This window comes from Apteryx rowi, unplaced genomic scaffold, assembly GCF_003343035.1.
Source record: "Apteryx rowi isolate R43461 unplaced genomic scaffold, aptRow1 scaffold_16, whole genome shotgun sequence".
NCBI lineage: Eukaryota > Metazoa > Chordata > Aves > Apterygiformes > Apterygidae > Apteryx > Apteryx rowi.
This window is the reverse complement of record NW_020447863.1, coordinates 5,219,464-5,235,071: the sequence shown is the minus strand read 5'-3', so window position 1 is coordinate 5,235,071 and position 15,608 is coordinate 5,219,464. Positions and strand designations below refer to the sequence as shown.

General features: G+C 54.2%; 3 protein-coding genes across 3 annotated transcripts in view; 2 read left to right on the top strand and 1 right to left on the bottom strand.

Annotated features, from left to right (window-relative positions):
- ALAD (aminolevulinate dehydratase) overlaps positions 1–338 on the top strand; it is an 8,129-nt gene extending 7,791 nt beyond the window's left edge. Inside the window, exon 11 of the mRNA XM_026059793.1 lies at positions 284–338. Coding sequence (XP_025915578.1) covers positions 284–338 — 55 coding nt within the window. The remainder of the gene's footprint in view (positions 1–283) is intronic.
- HDHD3 (haloacid dehalogenase like hydrolase domain containing 3) lies at positions 7–1,553 on the top strand. The gene has a single exon (XM_026059664.1). The coding sequence runs from the start codon at positions 643–645 to the stop codon at positions 1,357–1,359; it is 717 nt and encodes a 238-aa protein (XP_025915449.1). The 5' UTR covers positions 7–642; the 3' UTR covers positions 1,360–1,553.
- Positions 1,554–3,260: 1,707 nt separating this feature from the next.
- Positions 3,261–14,721, bottom strand: BSPRY (B-box and SPRY domain containing; the record flags this gene model as incomplete). The annotated part of the gene is made up of 5 exons (XM_026059792.1): positions 3,261–3,846; positions 9,383–9,507; positions 10,817–10,842; positions 13,616–13,846; positions 14,617–14,721. Coding segments are annotated over 5 exons (1,014 nt in total), but the record flags the coding sequence as incomplete, so codon positions are not given.
- Between the last annotated feature and the right edge of the window lie 887 nt (positions 14,722–15,608).

Below are 15,608 nucleotides of genomic sequence, written 5' to 3'. Positions count from 1 at the left end.
GCTCCACATGTCCTGGCTACACCTCATACACCCTGGGCACAGCCCCACATGTCCTGCCTACATCCCATACACCTACCCCCCCCCACACACGCCCTGGATACAGCCCTACATGTCCTGCCTACAGCCCCCACACGCTGGGTCCAGCCCTACATGTCCTGCCTACTCCCCATACACCCTGGGTACAGCCCCCCCGTGTCCTGGCTACACCCCACACCCCCCAGCCCTGGGTCATACCCCCAAACCAGTGGGTTGCAGCACCTCCGCTATCTTTGCGCTGTTGTAGCTGCCCTGGCCCGAGCGACTTTGCACCCTGGGACATGGAGCATGACCAGGGTTAGCGCTGGGCCTTCCTCCCCCGTGGGGTCTTGATGCCAGCCCCATAACAGGGGCCTGAGCCCCCCTGTGAGGCCAGTGATGGCAGGGGTGTGATGTCCACCAGGACCTGGTTCACCCCCACACCTCTGATACCCACTGGTCACCCTGTGGATGTGAGCCACACTCGGTGTAGACGCGTCTTCAGCAGTGCACCTTGCTGCACACAGCGCTGCGGTAGTCTGTAGGTGAAGCGTGTAACTGCACTCGCCTGGCTCTTACCTCTGCATTTGCTTTAGGTTTTCCTTAGTCCTAAGCTTCACTGAAGCAATGCTTAGACTGCGCTTATTAACATGGGATGTGAAAGATACGCTGCTCCGGCTTCGGCAGCCGGTGGGAGAAAATTACTCCGCTGAGGCCCGGACTCACGGAGTCCAGGTGCAGCCGGAGRCTCTCAATAAAGCTTTCCATGAGGCTTACAAAGCCCAGCAGAAGCACTTCCCCAACTACGGCCTGGGCCAGGGGCTGAGCTCCAAGCAGTGGTGGGTAGMTGTCGTCAAACAAACCTTCAGGCTCTCAGGGGTGCGTGAAGACAGAGTCCTGACGCRGATGGCAGAAAACCTCTACCAGGACTTTTGCAGCGCACACACCTGGGACGTGCTGCCAGGAGCCAGCGAGACTTTAAGTCGGTGCTGCGAGCAGGGCTTTCGGCTGGGGGTGATCTCCAACTTCGATAAGCGGCTSGAAAAGATTCTGTCCCAGTGCAACCTGCGGCACCATTTTGAATTTGTCTTGACCTCCGAGGACGCGGGTGTYGCCAAACCGGACAAGAGGATCTTCGAGAAGGCCCTGCACCTCTGTGGGGTTCTGCCCGAGCAGGCGGCTCACGTGGGAGATGACTACGTGAGGGACTACAGGGCAGCCAGAGAGGCGGGCATGCACAGCTTTCTGCTCGCGGCTGCTGGGCAGCGAGGGGAGCTGGAGGTGCCGAAGGAGCACATCCTGCCTTCGCTCAGCCACCTCCTTGCTCTTGTTGAAAAGGGTTAGCTGCGGTAGCTGTATTTCAAAGCAGGACCAGTGCTGCTGCTGAGCAGGTAACGTCCCTAGCGCTTGACTTCTTGCTGCCGTTTGAGCGAGAAACAAGTGCGTCCTTCTGAGCACAGGGAGAAACKCTCCCCATAGCCTGCCCCACTGAACAGAAGGGGCATTAATATAATTAATAAAGCATATTTGACATGCTCTGCTTTCATGCCGTTTTCTTCCAGAGCTCTCAAAACACTGTATGGCAGAGGGTTAGTGGCGTTGTCTTCCCCCAATGGAGCTGGGGATGGGGTGCAGAGCAGAAAGTGTTTCACCTGGGGACATCCAGAGAGACCCCAGAAAGCTAATTCTAGCAAGGAGGGATGGAGGCAGACATTAAGATCAACCCCGTTAATCTCTGTTCCCCACCCTGAGGAGGGGGCTCACRCACAGCCCTGCGCTAGCACGTCTGCATGGCCGAGGTTATTCGCTTTGGAGGGGTAGGTCTGCCAGCAGAGCGCAGCCAGGAATCCTGCRCGCTGCCCTACGGATTTCAGTATCCTCCCAGTTTGCCTTCATTGCCAGCATCCCCCTCTTCCTGAGTAGCAGCAGCTGGGAGGGAATTACGCCTCCCTTTCACCAATTTCTCCATCCCTCATGCCAGAGCCTGGACCCATAGGAGCTGGTGTGTCTCCAGGGGAGCTCAGTGCTGTGAAGTTGGCAGCTGATCCTCRCGCCTTCCCCTACCTCTGCCCTAGCTGGGCTACAGTGATGAGGTTGCATCTGCATTCAGCAAAACCTTGCCTTGAGCYGTGGAGATGCAGGAGGAAACATCACACTGGGAAGGGGAGCAGCTCCGGTCTCCCCAGGATCCYGAGGGCAGTTCAGCTGCAAAGCACAGCCCACCGCTTCTTTATCTAAAACCTCAGCCAGTGTCCCACCAAGCTGCTGCCCCAGAAAACAAAATGACAGCACTTTTGCCAGGTGCTGTGAAAAATCAATTCCAACACCTTGCAATACCCAAGATAAAAGAACCTGATGGAGCCCCTTGCTGTTTTCTAAAGCCCACCATCACATTTGCAACTCGACTAGAAGGTTTGTAATTGCTGCAGTTCACAGCACATGTCGTCCACTCCTCCCCACCACCAACAGATGGAAATAAGCCCTTGTTCCACAAAGGAACTAAATGATTCACTCAAAACAGACTGGCAAGAGCCAGGACAAACTGTTCCCAAGTCCCAGCACTGCTGCTCTCACAGTTTGTCTTAGCCTTGATTCTGCTTCTAGCTCAATGCTGAGCAAACTGCACGTGCTAGGTCTGAGGTCCACCCCAAGCTGACCTGGGCTCCCGGGGGAATTGCTGCTGCTCCTGAGTAGACAGCTATTCTCCATTTCTGGACTAATCAGCCCCAAGYAGATCTCTCCTCTGGCTCTCCAAGTCAAGGCTAGCAACACTAAAGTCAACGTGGCCGTATTTTGCAGGGACAGATCCAGAATGGGGAATGCTCAAAAAAAGCATTTGGCTAAAGCAGTGCAGTTGGCAGCACGGTTACACCGAGAGCACAACCTGTCAGCTCCTGGCACGGAAGAGTCATGCCCCATAAATGTGTAGCAAACAAAGCTTCRCGTGCCTTCACGCACGAGTTGCTTCCTGCAGGGTTCAGGAAGCACAGCATTATGTTCCCAGGTACATCAGGACCTGTTTCTGCTTCCCCTTGAAACTTGAGGTCCTGGCTACAGGCGAATAGTTGGATGCTGCARGGCAAATACAGGGTAACTAGGTAGCCTAGAGGAAGAGAGGAGAGCTGCCATAAAACAGGCAAGGAACAGGCACTCAGGTTGAAGGCCTTTTCTGAATGCCACCGTATGCAAGCTGGTAGCCCTCTCTGGGCTCCTTGCATTAAATGAGGAGACTGTATATTGTATATACAAATATATATTAACAAGGAGATCTGCTCCTCCACCCCCAGCCAGTGCAATGCTTCACTTAGTGGACAAGCGAGATGCTCTGGTGGGCCACAGCAAAGACAGGATAGAGGGGCGCAGTGAAGGTCTCCCGGTGGGAGAAGAGGATGGCGCAGGAATCGGGGTCGTAAAAGAGCACCTCCCCTCCAGCAAAGTCAATCAGCACGCCGAGCTCTGCTGGAGACTTGATCAGCTCCACAGTTTGCTGGTGACCAGCGTGCAAGAACCTGAACTCTCYGTCATAGCGCGAGAAGACCCAGGAGGCGGGATTGTAACCCAGGCGGGCTTCGTTGCTGGAGCCCTTACGCTGCAGCGAGCTGTACGAAACCCCCAGCTTGTAGGCACGGCTCTTTTCCACGCTGATCCTCCAGGCGCAGACTCCTGTGTGGAAAGCCGTGGTAGCCAAAGCATTGGGCCAGTGGTCGAATCTCTCGGGACAGTCCAAGTACACCTTTGCTTTCTTGGGGCTGAACGTCAGGGTCCTCTTGTCTTCTGATAGGGTCAGGTGGGGGCTGACAGTTTTCTCRTCTATGTGAATCTCTTCGGAGCCTGGGGAAGAAGCCACGCAGTGAGCACAGACTCCGCGGCCCCCGCCTGAACCCCCCCAGGGGACCGTGCCAAGAATAAGTCACGGGCATCAGCAGCAGAGTGAGAATTGCTTTCTCATCGTACATCTTGCTTGTGGGCTCACCCGTTCCCCCGGTGCGACTCGGTGAGAAGGGGGGATGCGGCACTCCACACTACCACCGCTCGTGGCTAGCGGGTGCCCAGAAATAACGGAAGGAGCTAGCCAGGAGCCTGGGAGCGAATCTGCTCAGGATTTAGTAAGYTCACTGACTTGAGCAAACACTACCAAGGCAATGGCTTGGGACACTGGCCCCATCCAGCCAACCTGCCAAAGCCACCTCTTCTTCTGTGATGCGCCTCCCCCTCGTGCTAGGGAATGGTTGCCCTYGACCTCAGGCTTTCCGCAGAGGAGGCAGCTCCCTGGGAAGAGGAGTGCTCTGTYCCAAAGCCTAGGACCCAGCCCAACAGGGAGCACAGGGTGACAACAGCAGGAAGAAGGTACACGGCCTTTGGAGYCCAGCAGCACAACACACAGCTATCACCCCAACTTCCCTCCAGCGCTTCCCTCGCACTCCACCAGGAAAGCAGGCACAGATAAGCRCAGAGCTTCCTGCTCGGCCAGATTCCCCACCTGCCTAACCCAGAAGGTGCTGCTTGCTTGTAGGACACTGAGGGACTTTCAGACCAGGGCTGAAACAACGTAGAGACTCATCAAGGCGCAGACTCCCCCAGGCACATCAGGAACACCCAACTCCAGAGCGAAAGCGCGTGGGGGCACCGCATACATGGAGCCCCCTGCTCTCCCCCCAGGACACCCTCTACCCTTGCACCAGAAGTTTTGCAGTCACATCCTGCAGAGTCAGAGCTACTCATCTTATTCTGACCCTGGCCTGAATCGTCACAAAACAGAATTCAGCAGCGTGGCCAAGCAGCGGCTTGGTTTATCCTGGTAGCAGGAAGGAGATCAGTGACTGGAGCAAAGACTCRGCCAAGTTTCCACGTGTGGCGAGGAGAGACCCAAATCTCAGCCCCGTTCCCTGAAGTCCCTCTCAGTCAGGTTGCCACCCCTACCGCAGAGTAGGGACGAGCTTCTCCTCCCCTGGTCGAGAGCCTGAGCAAAGACAGCGCTGCGCTGTTTGTAGAGAACCAGCAAAGCCGGTAATACCAGAACAAGGAGGGTCGGCAAGGGCTGGGCTGGGGTGATCCCTCTCCTCCTATAAAGCACACTCGAGGCCAAATCATCATCAACCCACCACCCATCAGCCCAGAACATGTGTGGAGCAGCCCTGGGAGGTGACGCCAGGTGTTAAGAGATGAACTCAACCAGGACTCAGTTCAGTTTGGCTGTGACTTAAGGGGCTGCCCAGTCGCACTCGTACCACACCGCAAAGTGAGCGATCTGCACGCCTGGGGTCAAAGCCAGGCTTGGAGACCACAGGGCAAAAAGGACTCTGGGCGCCAGTYGGGGGGGGCTGCACCAGCTCTTCAGACCTGTAGGCAGGGCAGGGGTGCTGGCAGCACCCAGCACTGCTCACCTCGCCTTGACTACACATTTCTCTCTGTGCCATCTGTTCCCACTGTGAGACACCTCAGCAGGGCTGCAGACCAGGGCGCGAGGGTGTTGAGTAACTGCACAAATATTTYCCTTGCTCTAAGTTGCCTAAGCAAGGAGAAAAGGCTGAGGCTCAGCTGACTCACCTCTGCCTGCTCCTAGGGGAGATGGAGTTTGCATCTGTTGGTGCCTCTCCTCGCCCTGCCTTCCCTCTGCCCTCAGTTTATTCATTTTATGTCTTAAACTGTCACAGAAACAAGGTTGGGGCAGGTGAGTCATTTGCTCTCCCAACGTTACCAGAGGGTGAGGCTGGAGCTCTGCCGGCAGGAAGAGCTCTAYTGCATGAAGCCCGTCCCTGCCATATGCCAATCACCTCTGCTTGGCATTCAGCACTTAGCAGGATGAGGCCCGTAATGAATCAGACCATTACGCTGCCCCGTGAACATGGCCATCTCAGAACCTAATCTGCTCCAGCTCCTACACACCGGCAGAGCGTTGCAGGAGCAACGGGAGCCACGCCAGCACCCGCCTGACCAGCCAGCACCACGGGCACAAAATAGCCCACAACATTAAACAGCAGCGCTGCTGGGTGAGGGATTTCCTAGGACTGCAGTTGCCCTGTTGCACCCTGGCAGCAGATGAACCGAGACTGAAGCTTCAGTTTGCGCAAAGTGGAAGTGCCACATACGCATAACGTGGCAAACTTGCACGTTAGGTGAAAGCCRTTGTGGGCAACGGCAAGCAGAAGGGTGCTGAAGGCAGCATCCCCTTCCAGCCGAAGCAGCCGGCCTCATTTGCTTGATGATTTATCATCAATAAATCCTTCGCGGCATGCCTGCCTGCCGTACCGTGCTCTCCATACGTCTCCGCAGCTCACTCGCACTGCCCATTTGAAGGCTGACTTTCCAAGAAGCCAAACACTGCTACGAATTCATAGAAGATGGAGCAGTGTGAGACTTTCTCCATCTTTCGCTGGGAGAAGGAAGGCACTAAGCCTCGTACTGTGCAACGCACGTCCAGTCTAGGTACGACGCTGCATTCTGGTGTCTGCGTGCAGGGATTACCTGCGCRGGGCAATACCAACCTGACTACACCAGTGGAACTTCGTTAGGGAAATGATTCCAAAAGCGCATCCAAGCAAGGAGCAATGCTGGTATAATTAGCAGAATAATTTAGATTAGCAAATTTTCCCATGCAGACAAGTGTTTTGTCATGCTGCTATTCTCATATATTCTGATGAGGAATTCCACCAGGGATTCTTCTCACCTCAAAATCCATTTTATTTGTGCTACTCCCTCAGTATAGTACCTTCCAGTACAGCCTTGCCTCTTTAGAGAAAGGATAGATGCTGTGTAGATAAGTTAATGTCTGTTAAGTACATGTGTATTACTTGAAGCACATTTTACTACTCTTAAAAATCCAACATCCTATTTCCAAACTCTCGTATCTGAAATTAAAATCCTCTTATCTAGATTTGGGCACCGGGGTGAAATCTGGACCCAGCCTGGTGCTTGGGGCCAAGCAGCAGAACATCACCATGCTACGGCTCAACATCTCAGCTACCTGGGACAGCTTTAAGCTGTGTATTTTCAAGTCACAGGATGTCCCGCTTCTAACAACCCCCAACCTGCTAAAAGTAGAGAGGCTACGAGATGGGTCACCTCTGCAGAGAGTTTACTCACTCCAGTTTCTAGTCAGCCTCACCACTTACTTCCTGCCCCCCAGCAGGACTGACGTAGGTAGCTGCGAACCGAGCTCCCTCCCAGAACTGTGCTGGGAGATGTACCTCAGGTCTTGGTTTAAGGAAGAAGCTGCCAACCCCACCCACAAGTGATACAGAAGCTGGCCGCCAAATAAAGAGATCAAAGGAACCGTGTTTATTTTTGAGGTAATGAAACGTAGATTCTTTCGCGTTCTGGTTTCCAAGTTTCCGTGAGCCTTTACGGACCAACTGCTAGAAATTAACTTTTTTCAAGCAAACAAGACTGTCACTTATTCAGCTGACTTCGGGAGGAGGGACCAYTAAATAAAACATAACATTACCGTGTCTTAAGGAAAGCTAGGACTACTGCAGTTAATATTAAATTTTTAAGGCTATGCCCTGGGTGGACTACGGACTCGTGAGATTAGCACGGATATGGCAGGCATCCTCAGCATATAATAATGACATGCTAAATGCAACCACAAAAAAAAAAAGTCAAAGTGAAATTTCGGTGTAATGATTACACCGACAGACYCACCGCTAGGACTGAAAGCCTTAGAATCATTACATTTGACAAGTATCCTACCGGAAAAAGAAGCCATAAAGAAATAGGTCACAACAAAGAGAATTAAGGGAAAGGTTTCCTGACTGCCTTGATGGCTTTTAAAACATCTGCTGAGAACCCGTTCAATTTTGTCAATGTACAACTTCAGGATTTGCATAATTGCCAGCAATCAAAGACTCGAAACAGAGAAAGGTCTTTGGCACGGGCAAAACTGAGTAATTGCAAAGGGAGAGCAACATCAGTTTGCAGTAGAAGAGGAACACTGGTATGATCTGGTATGCAGATTTTCAAGTTAACACTTAAGAACACTAGAGCGATAAAAGTCAGAAGCACACACCTTCAAAAGGGAACTGAAAGCATGGAAAAACTGGGGACCACTCATCAACATTTAGAGCAAGATCAGCAAAAAAATCAGAGGTTATCGCAAAACCTTTGGGAAGATCACCCCAAACGCTGTTCATGGGGTAGCACCCAGGATAAATCTTTCCAGATTATGAAGGATGCTGCCCCCCCTGAGGAACAAACAAACACATTTGAAATACCCTACTGATGGCCTGGAAATAATACTAAAAGGAAACATTTCACCATCAGCAGTTCAAGCAGATCACTGCCAGAAGGAACCTGTCTCTCACAGTTCAAGAGAGCCGACACCAACTTGGTAAGATGGTATCTCGAGCACACTGCTGGCCTGATGAATGCCTCTGATGCAACCCCAGCTTTACAGCAAGAGCTGAACTGAATCACAGCTCCCAGGTGTCTCTGCCAGCTCCTGCACAGCCACCACCTCAGCTTACACAAAGCTATTGCATTTATCTATTTCTCATTTCGGCACATTAGAGCTTCTTACAGATACCACACAGGTGAGTTTACCCTCTTTTAAAGTTACCAGTAGGCCAATGCTGAAAGGGGCAAAGAGGAATTTCTGTAGCAAAGATTCCTATGGCAGCATCACTCTTACTGGGGTGTCTACATGATCCCAGAAAATAGCGAAAGAAACAAAGAGATCATGCAACGGAGCCAATTTTTATGGCCTTTTCAAACTCCAATTCTCCTCACAGCCACAACCAGCTGCTTTGAGCCACAGTCCACCCCCTTTCCCCAGATCCCCTACAACTGCTGCTGCCTTCCTGGCCTGGGGGGCTCCAAGCAACTAGCAACAGGAGCAGAGCTGGGACAGCAAAGGGGGCTGGAGGCTCCAGACTCTCCCCGTGCCCAGGCAGTGGTGGCAGCACACAGGCACACCTGACCCCACTTAGGGAGCACGTGTGGCTTCAGGAGCTGCAGAGGGGGCCGAGGCCAGGCCTGTCTCCAGGCTGGGTCCTGGGCCAGTTTGCACCCAGCAGCAGGAGCAGAGCATGCCCGGGAACCCGCACTGCCCRCCTGCTTAGCGGCTCCTCTTCTTGCACGGCCTCGTGGCTGGGAGCAGCCTAAGCCAGGGCAGCACAGCTTCCCTTTCGCAAGGGACAGCTACTGCTTCCCCGGGACAGATCCTCACTCGCAAGCAACTGTCTCTGTGGCTCAGTGCCCATGTTTGTACATCAATTCTGAAGCATGGACTGAAGCTGCGTGTTTATTCCCATCATCCCCTTGCTTTTAAGCACTGGGCAGATATAGCATCAGGATGTTTCTTTGGGGACAAAAAGGAATGACTTTGCTGCAGGAATCACCAGAGAGCGCGAGACCTGAGCAAGACACTGACCTGCGATGCAGCAGAGAACAGCAGAGGCCCATAATCGGTGCAGCAATGGACTCTGAACACACTTCTGATTAAAGTTTAACTTCTCAGACTCCTGTGGCTCTAAGATTCCCTCCGCTGCCTCTGTCCTAGCAAAGAAACACAAGGGTTATTTTGAAACACTGATTTATTGACCAGAGCTGAGAGGTGCTTATGAAGATCACTAGGAAGTACTATAGAAATATGAGCTGGAGCTGCTGCAAGAGCACCACTTGTTGCGGAGAAACTATGCAGGGGGGAGGTTTCTAGACAAGCTCTGCCTCCTGACATATTTTCGGTGGGTTTTGATTACAGGCACTTCTGAAAGGACTTCAGTGTTTTAAAATACAATCCCGGTAGCCTGAGCCGACAGCTTCCTTACTCAGCTGACGCGGAATAAATGGGTCTGAGACCAGCAATCAAGACCCAAGAGGAATACAATGAACAGGCTGTGGTGAGAGAATCAGGTTTCCCTGGGAGGCCTTTTGTCGACAAAGCCTTATTGTTAGAGCAAAGGGGGATGCTACCGGAAAGCAAGCCAGCGCTCCAGGAGACTGCACGCAGCACAGCAAGGAGACCAAGGACTTGACAGGTTCCTGCAGCCTGCAGCGCACACAGGGAACTCCCTGTTTGTAAGTAAAGGCTGAGGCTCTGGCACTGGCTGCTGGTGATGTGCTGCGGTTCACTTCTTTTTCTCTACRGGCAGGCTCCAGGCAAAAATACTCCTGGAAGGTCTCTGTATAGCAGAACCCAAAAGTGCTGGTTAGCGCCGTTGTAGCAGCCACTGAAACGCCTCTAAAAATCCGGCCGCCAAGCTCCCTTCTCAAGCAAGGGCAGCCCAACATTAGTAACGCTCCATAAGAGATGACCTTCAGAAATATCGACATCTGCACCTGGTCCTCCATTCGCAGATACTGTGCGAAGGGTCTGTCTGCTCAGGAAGGAGGCAGCGTGAGCGCAGAGCTCGGACACATTACCCCTCCAGGCAATGCCGCACCAGCAGTTCTCCAGGCATGAAGCATGCTGGTTTTCCAGGTGGACAATCCTACGGTCAATCAGCCAGGGTCAGGTTTGCTCCCAGGGAGCCCCATGGAGCTTTCTAAGGAGCTAGAGATGGTCTCCTGTAAGYGAGTGCCAGAGCATCTGCCAATGCCCCTGCGGACACTATGTGTGCCCTGGTCTCCATGTTTCTAGGTGCCAGGTCTCTGTCTGAGCTGCAGCGCAGCAGGTGAAGCAAAGACAAGAGGACACATTGGTATCTCTTTGGTCTGTCCTCAACAAAAGCAGCACAAGGAAGAAAGAGAAGGGTGTCACCTGCTGCCTGGGCAATGGCACGCTGCTCACAGCAGGAGCTGAGGAGGGTACAGCCAAGCTTGGAGAACAGGTCAGGAAAAGGCCAGGGAATGGCCAGGTACTAACCTCTCGAAGATCTCTTGTTCTGCATGCTGTGGACAAGGAGAGAAAGAGTCATCACAGCTGAAATTCCCACATTTAAAATCCCAAACACAGGCTGAGTGCTTCCAAGGACTACAGCTCTTCAGGGACACAGCAAACCCCCCACCCTCACCTGGACAGCAGAGATGCCCTGCCCCAAAACAGGCTAGTAATGCCTTATATGGGGACCAAGCCTCCACTACAGGGATTCCCTGAGAAACCAAAGTTGGAGCAAAGAGAAGACCCACCGGACACAATAGGGTGGGGGAACCCTCTGCTTTTTTTTCAGGCCTCCTTTCCCCAGCTCTGCTGACTMTTCATCCCCACACTCAGAGCCTCTACGAGCCGCTCCAGTGCGTCTCCTACAGCAGCAGAGACTCCTCGCAGCCAGCAGGAGACCCCCATGCCCCACATCCTGCACGTTTTGCAGCAACACGTCAGAAAGGCCTGCTCCGTCCACGTGCCTTTCTGCTGATGGCCTGCACCCCAGGGAGCACTGCTCTCCTTCCTGTCCCAAAGAGAGCAGCTCCTCATCCCAACCTTGGCCTTGCAGAGCAGGGGGAAGTGTCCAATATATATGTTCTGTAGCTGCAGCACTTCTTTACTCCTTCACTGAGAAAATGAGTGGGAATGGCTGAGGGTGATACATCTTCCACGTGTCCAGGGCTACTTTCTGCTGAGCCAGTGGGACCGGGTAGGTGGATGACAGTGGCTCTAGCAGGGCATCAGGACTTCTAGACAGAGCCCGCCAGGGCCAGAGCACAGCTCTGCTGAGCAACGCAAGCACTGTTAGAGCAGAGCCCTGCAAGTACAGCTGGATCAGCTGGTGCAAGGGAAACACGTGGGAGATCTAAGGCAGGTAGAAGGTCTCCGGAACCATAAAGAATCTGATCTGCTTCCAAAGCCTTTGGCAAACACCAGGCTGCCAGCATCTGGGAGCCTCTTACTGCTGCACCTTTCCCCTAGTCAAAGTGTGAAAACCCCAGGGCTGTGAGTTTGTCGTCACATTCTCTTCCGTGTCCCTCCCTCTTCCCCCACCCCGTCAGGCCACACTGCAAGAACATCCTGTGCTTAGAGCAAACAACCCTGAGAGCTTTTGATAAGAGGTAAAGCAGTCCTGCTGCTCTGACATCCTCAGGGCCTCCTTCAGARCAGATGAACAGGAAAAGTGCTTTTGCGGCACAGAGGAATTACCCAAACATTTAGAGAGACATCGACCTTCCCTGTAACACACCAGCACAGTTATAACAGAGCTATTTAAAAACAAACCAACCAACAAATCCCTCTGTTTTTAACATAGTGGCTGCTATGTGCCAGGCCCCCACCAGTTCTCTGACCCCCAGCATTTCAGAGGTGTATGCAGCTGCACTGGGCACCAAGGGCACGTAGCATGTCTCAATCCCTCAACTATCACAAGAGAAAGGCTTCAGAGTATAAAAAAAAAAAAAAAACGGGGAAATTCCTGCTTACATGCCAGGCACTCTTCTGCTACTACCCCAACAGCTCATTTTGGTTGCACAGTAGAGCCTGTATTAATTAGCCAAAAACTGTCCAGAAAAAGCATGTATTTTTGCATAGGTTCCAGTCCAGGTGTGGCCCTGCTGCTACACGGGTTGGAGAACCTAAGCCAAGAGTCAAATAAGCTTGGGATCAATTCCATTTGTTTCTGTACCTGCTGACGCTGGTGCATTCGCACTGTTCAAGGGATAGCCCTACTATCAAAGCGGTGGAAAAATAGACACACACCCTGCTCCCAAATACCRAGCTGCACAGTGAACCTACGGACCCCTTCTACCTTCCTGTGACACGATATGTATTAGTTCCTGATAGACACGAATGCCAAGACCAACAATCCAGCGTGGAGAATTTATCATCTCTATTTCCCCTCCATCACGTGGCAAAAGAAGAAACAGAGGGTCTCGCTGGTCTCTTTTCCCCGCTGGCGTTTGACGGAACTTGYGTTCCAACCTCTGCTTTCTGCAGTGAGGCCACAACCCAAACAGCTACGGTGCCTGGGCAGGACACACGTTGCGCTCACCATCAAAGGAACAGCCAGCTACGTTCTATCCTCGGGACCGATTCTGCTTTCCAAGCAGGGCTTCTGCCACCCGCTTCAAAAAGTTACATGTGACAAGCAGTGGATAAGAGCGAGGAGAAGGAGAAGGCAGAATAGCTACTTGCCCACGTCTAAAACAAAAGGAACTGCTCGGGTACACCGAGACAATTTAATAACCAGAAAAGGAATCGAGTAAAGGGAAGCACAGGCTGCTTTGCAGGATAAACATACAGAGGTATTTTAGGTGGCAAAACAGACTTTTAAGAAAAGTTGCAGGTGCCCCAAAGACCACATTTTGATTAAAACTAGACAAAATACTATAAAATTCATGGTACAGTCTCCTGCTCTCAATCCGTAAGCCAAACTTGGTTCTGTCCCAGCTGTCAAGCCTGAAAGACACCTAAGCAGGCAGGACCAAGCCAACATCTCGGAGACCTGAGCCTGGATGGTAGTTCTGACAACCAAACCTCACTTCACGCAAAGGCAAAACCAGGCAGAACGWGTGCTCTAGGAACCACTGAGAAACCATGGGGGCTTGTTGGCGCCAGCTGAAGGGGCTTCCTTGAGCTAGATCTGCAAACGTAGATCCTGTCCAATTCTGACTTCTTTGCTGTCAGTGCAGCAAGCTCCTGAACCCCATATTTGAGCCCCATAGGATCCAGGATAAAAAGTTTAGGTTCGCTTCTAGGCTGACTGACCTGTCCCTCAGTACAACGAGCAGTACTTACCACCAGGTCCTGGTCATCCAGGTTGGTGATCATGTCCACCAGGTAGGTCCGGAGGGCAGACAGCTTCTGCAAAGCCTCAGCCCAGTGCACCCGCTGTGTCAGGATGCTCTGGTGTGCCCGCTCCTCCTCCGTGTGCACCTTCTCCAGCAATCGCTGTTCTTCGTTTTCACACATGTTTCTCACAAACATCAGCCTCTGGATCACCAGTTCCCGTGCYTCATTGGCTGCACTCTGGCAGAGCAAGGAGAGGGAAGAAACATCAAGCTTGCTTCAAACCAAGAGCACCAACAGCTCCTGCCAGCTTTCTGCGGGCTCAGCTTTTAAGATTATCATGTTAATTCAGCCCAAGGCAGACTAATCATCATGATGCAAGCAGGTGAGTGGGATAACCAGTCCCAAACCTGCCTACCGCCGCCTGGCTTAACCAGCCGTCAGGACAGCTCTGCRGCGACTGCTAATCACTGTGGCACCTAAGCGACAACCTGTGGCTCTGCTACGGACCAAAGCCCCTTCCCCTCAACAGAGGGAAGCGCTATTAACACGAAACAGAGCYGACGACAAGAACCGTCTCTTGTCATCGTTCAGCGTCAGTGAGGAATCCACGAGCCGCTGGGCCTAGTGAAACGTTTAACAGCGTTACACTAACACGGAGAAGCTTTTTGTTTGCGTAGCCGCCGAGACAGAGACGGAGAGCGCTCAGCACCACCGCGCAGCACCGCCGCCGCAAGTCAAACCTGAGCCACCGGGCAGCCAGGCACCCACATCGACCTCCTTCCCGTGCCCCGAAAGCCACCAYGGCGCGCTCCTGCCGCGCCTCCCCCGCCTGCCCGGCTCCTGCAGCGGGGCCGGGCTCCGGCCTGCGCAAGCAAAGCCGCTGCCGGTTGAGGGGGACGAGGACAAGCTGTGCGAGCGGCCGAGCCGCCCCGGCGCAGGCGCGTCAGCGGGGAGAGGCGAGCGTGGTGCCGGGCCGTGCCGCTCTGCGACGAGGGGAAGGGAATTACCAGGACGGCCCGGTTCTTGGCCGGCAGCACCTCGGCCACGTGCCTGGCGATGGCAGCGCTCTGCAGCTGGAGCCGTTCGCACTGGTCCACTATTTTGTTCTGAAAGGCAGAGCGGAGCGCGGGCGGTCAGGTGCCGCCGGGGCCCTCGCGCGGGGCCCTGCACCCCGCCGGCTGCCCCCCACGGCTCTGCCCGCTGCCACCTGCCCCGCAGCCTGCCAGGGACACCACACACGGCCCCACGCGCAAGCCCACAGCCCACCACGTGCCCCACACCTGCCAGGGACACCACACACGGCCCCACACACAACTCCACAGCCCACCATGTGCCCCACAGCCCACCCAGGACCCCCCACACAACCCCACAGCCCTCCACGTGCCCCACACATGGCCCCACGCACAAGCCCACAGCCCACCACGTGCCCCACACCTGCCAGAGACCCCACAGCCCACCACGTGCCCCACACATGGCCCCACACACAACCCCACTGCCCACCACGTGCCCCACAGCCTGCTGGGCCCCCCCACACACAGCCCCCCACACAACCCCACAGCCTACCATGAGCCCCACAGCTTGCCAGGGACCCCACACACGCCCCCACAGCCCACCACATGCCCCACACCTGCCGGGGACCCCACACACAGCCCCACACACAACCCCACAGCCCATCACATGCCCCACACCTGCCAGAGACCCCACACACGGCCCTCCACACAACCCCACGGCCTGCTGGGGACCCCACACGGCCCCACACACAACCCCACAGCCCTCCACATGCCCTACAGCCTGCCAGGAACCCCATACACGGCCCCGCAGCCCTCCACGTGCCCCACACATGGCCCCACACACAACCGCACAACATGCCCCGCAGCCCACCAGGTGCCCCACACCTGCCGGGGACCCCCCACACGGCCCCCCACACAACCCCGCAGCCCAACACGTGCCCCACAGCCCACCAGGGACCGCACGCACAGCACCACAGCCCTCCACGTGC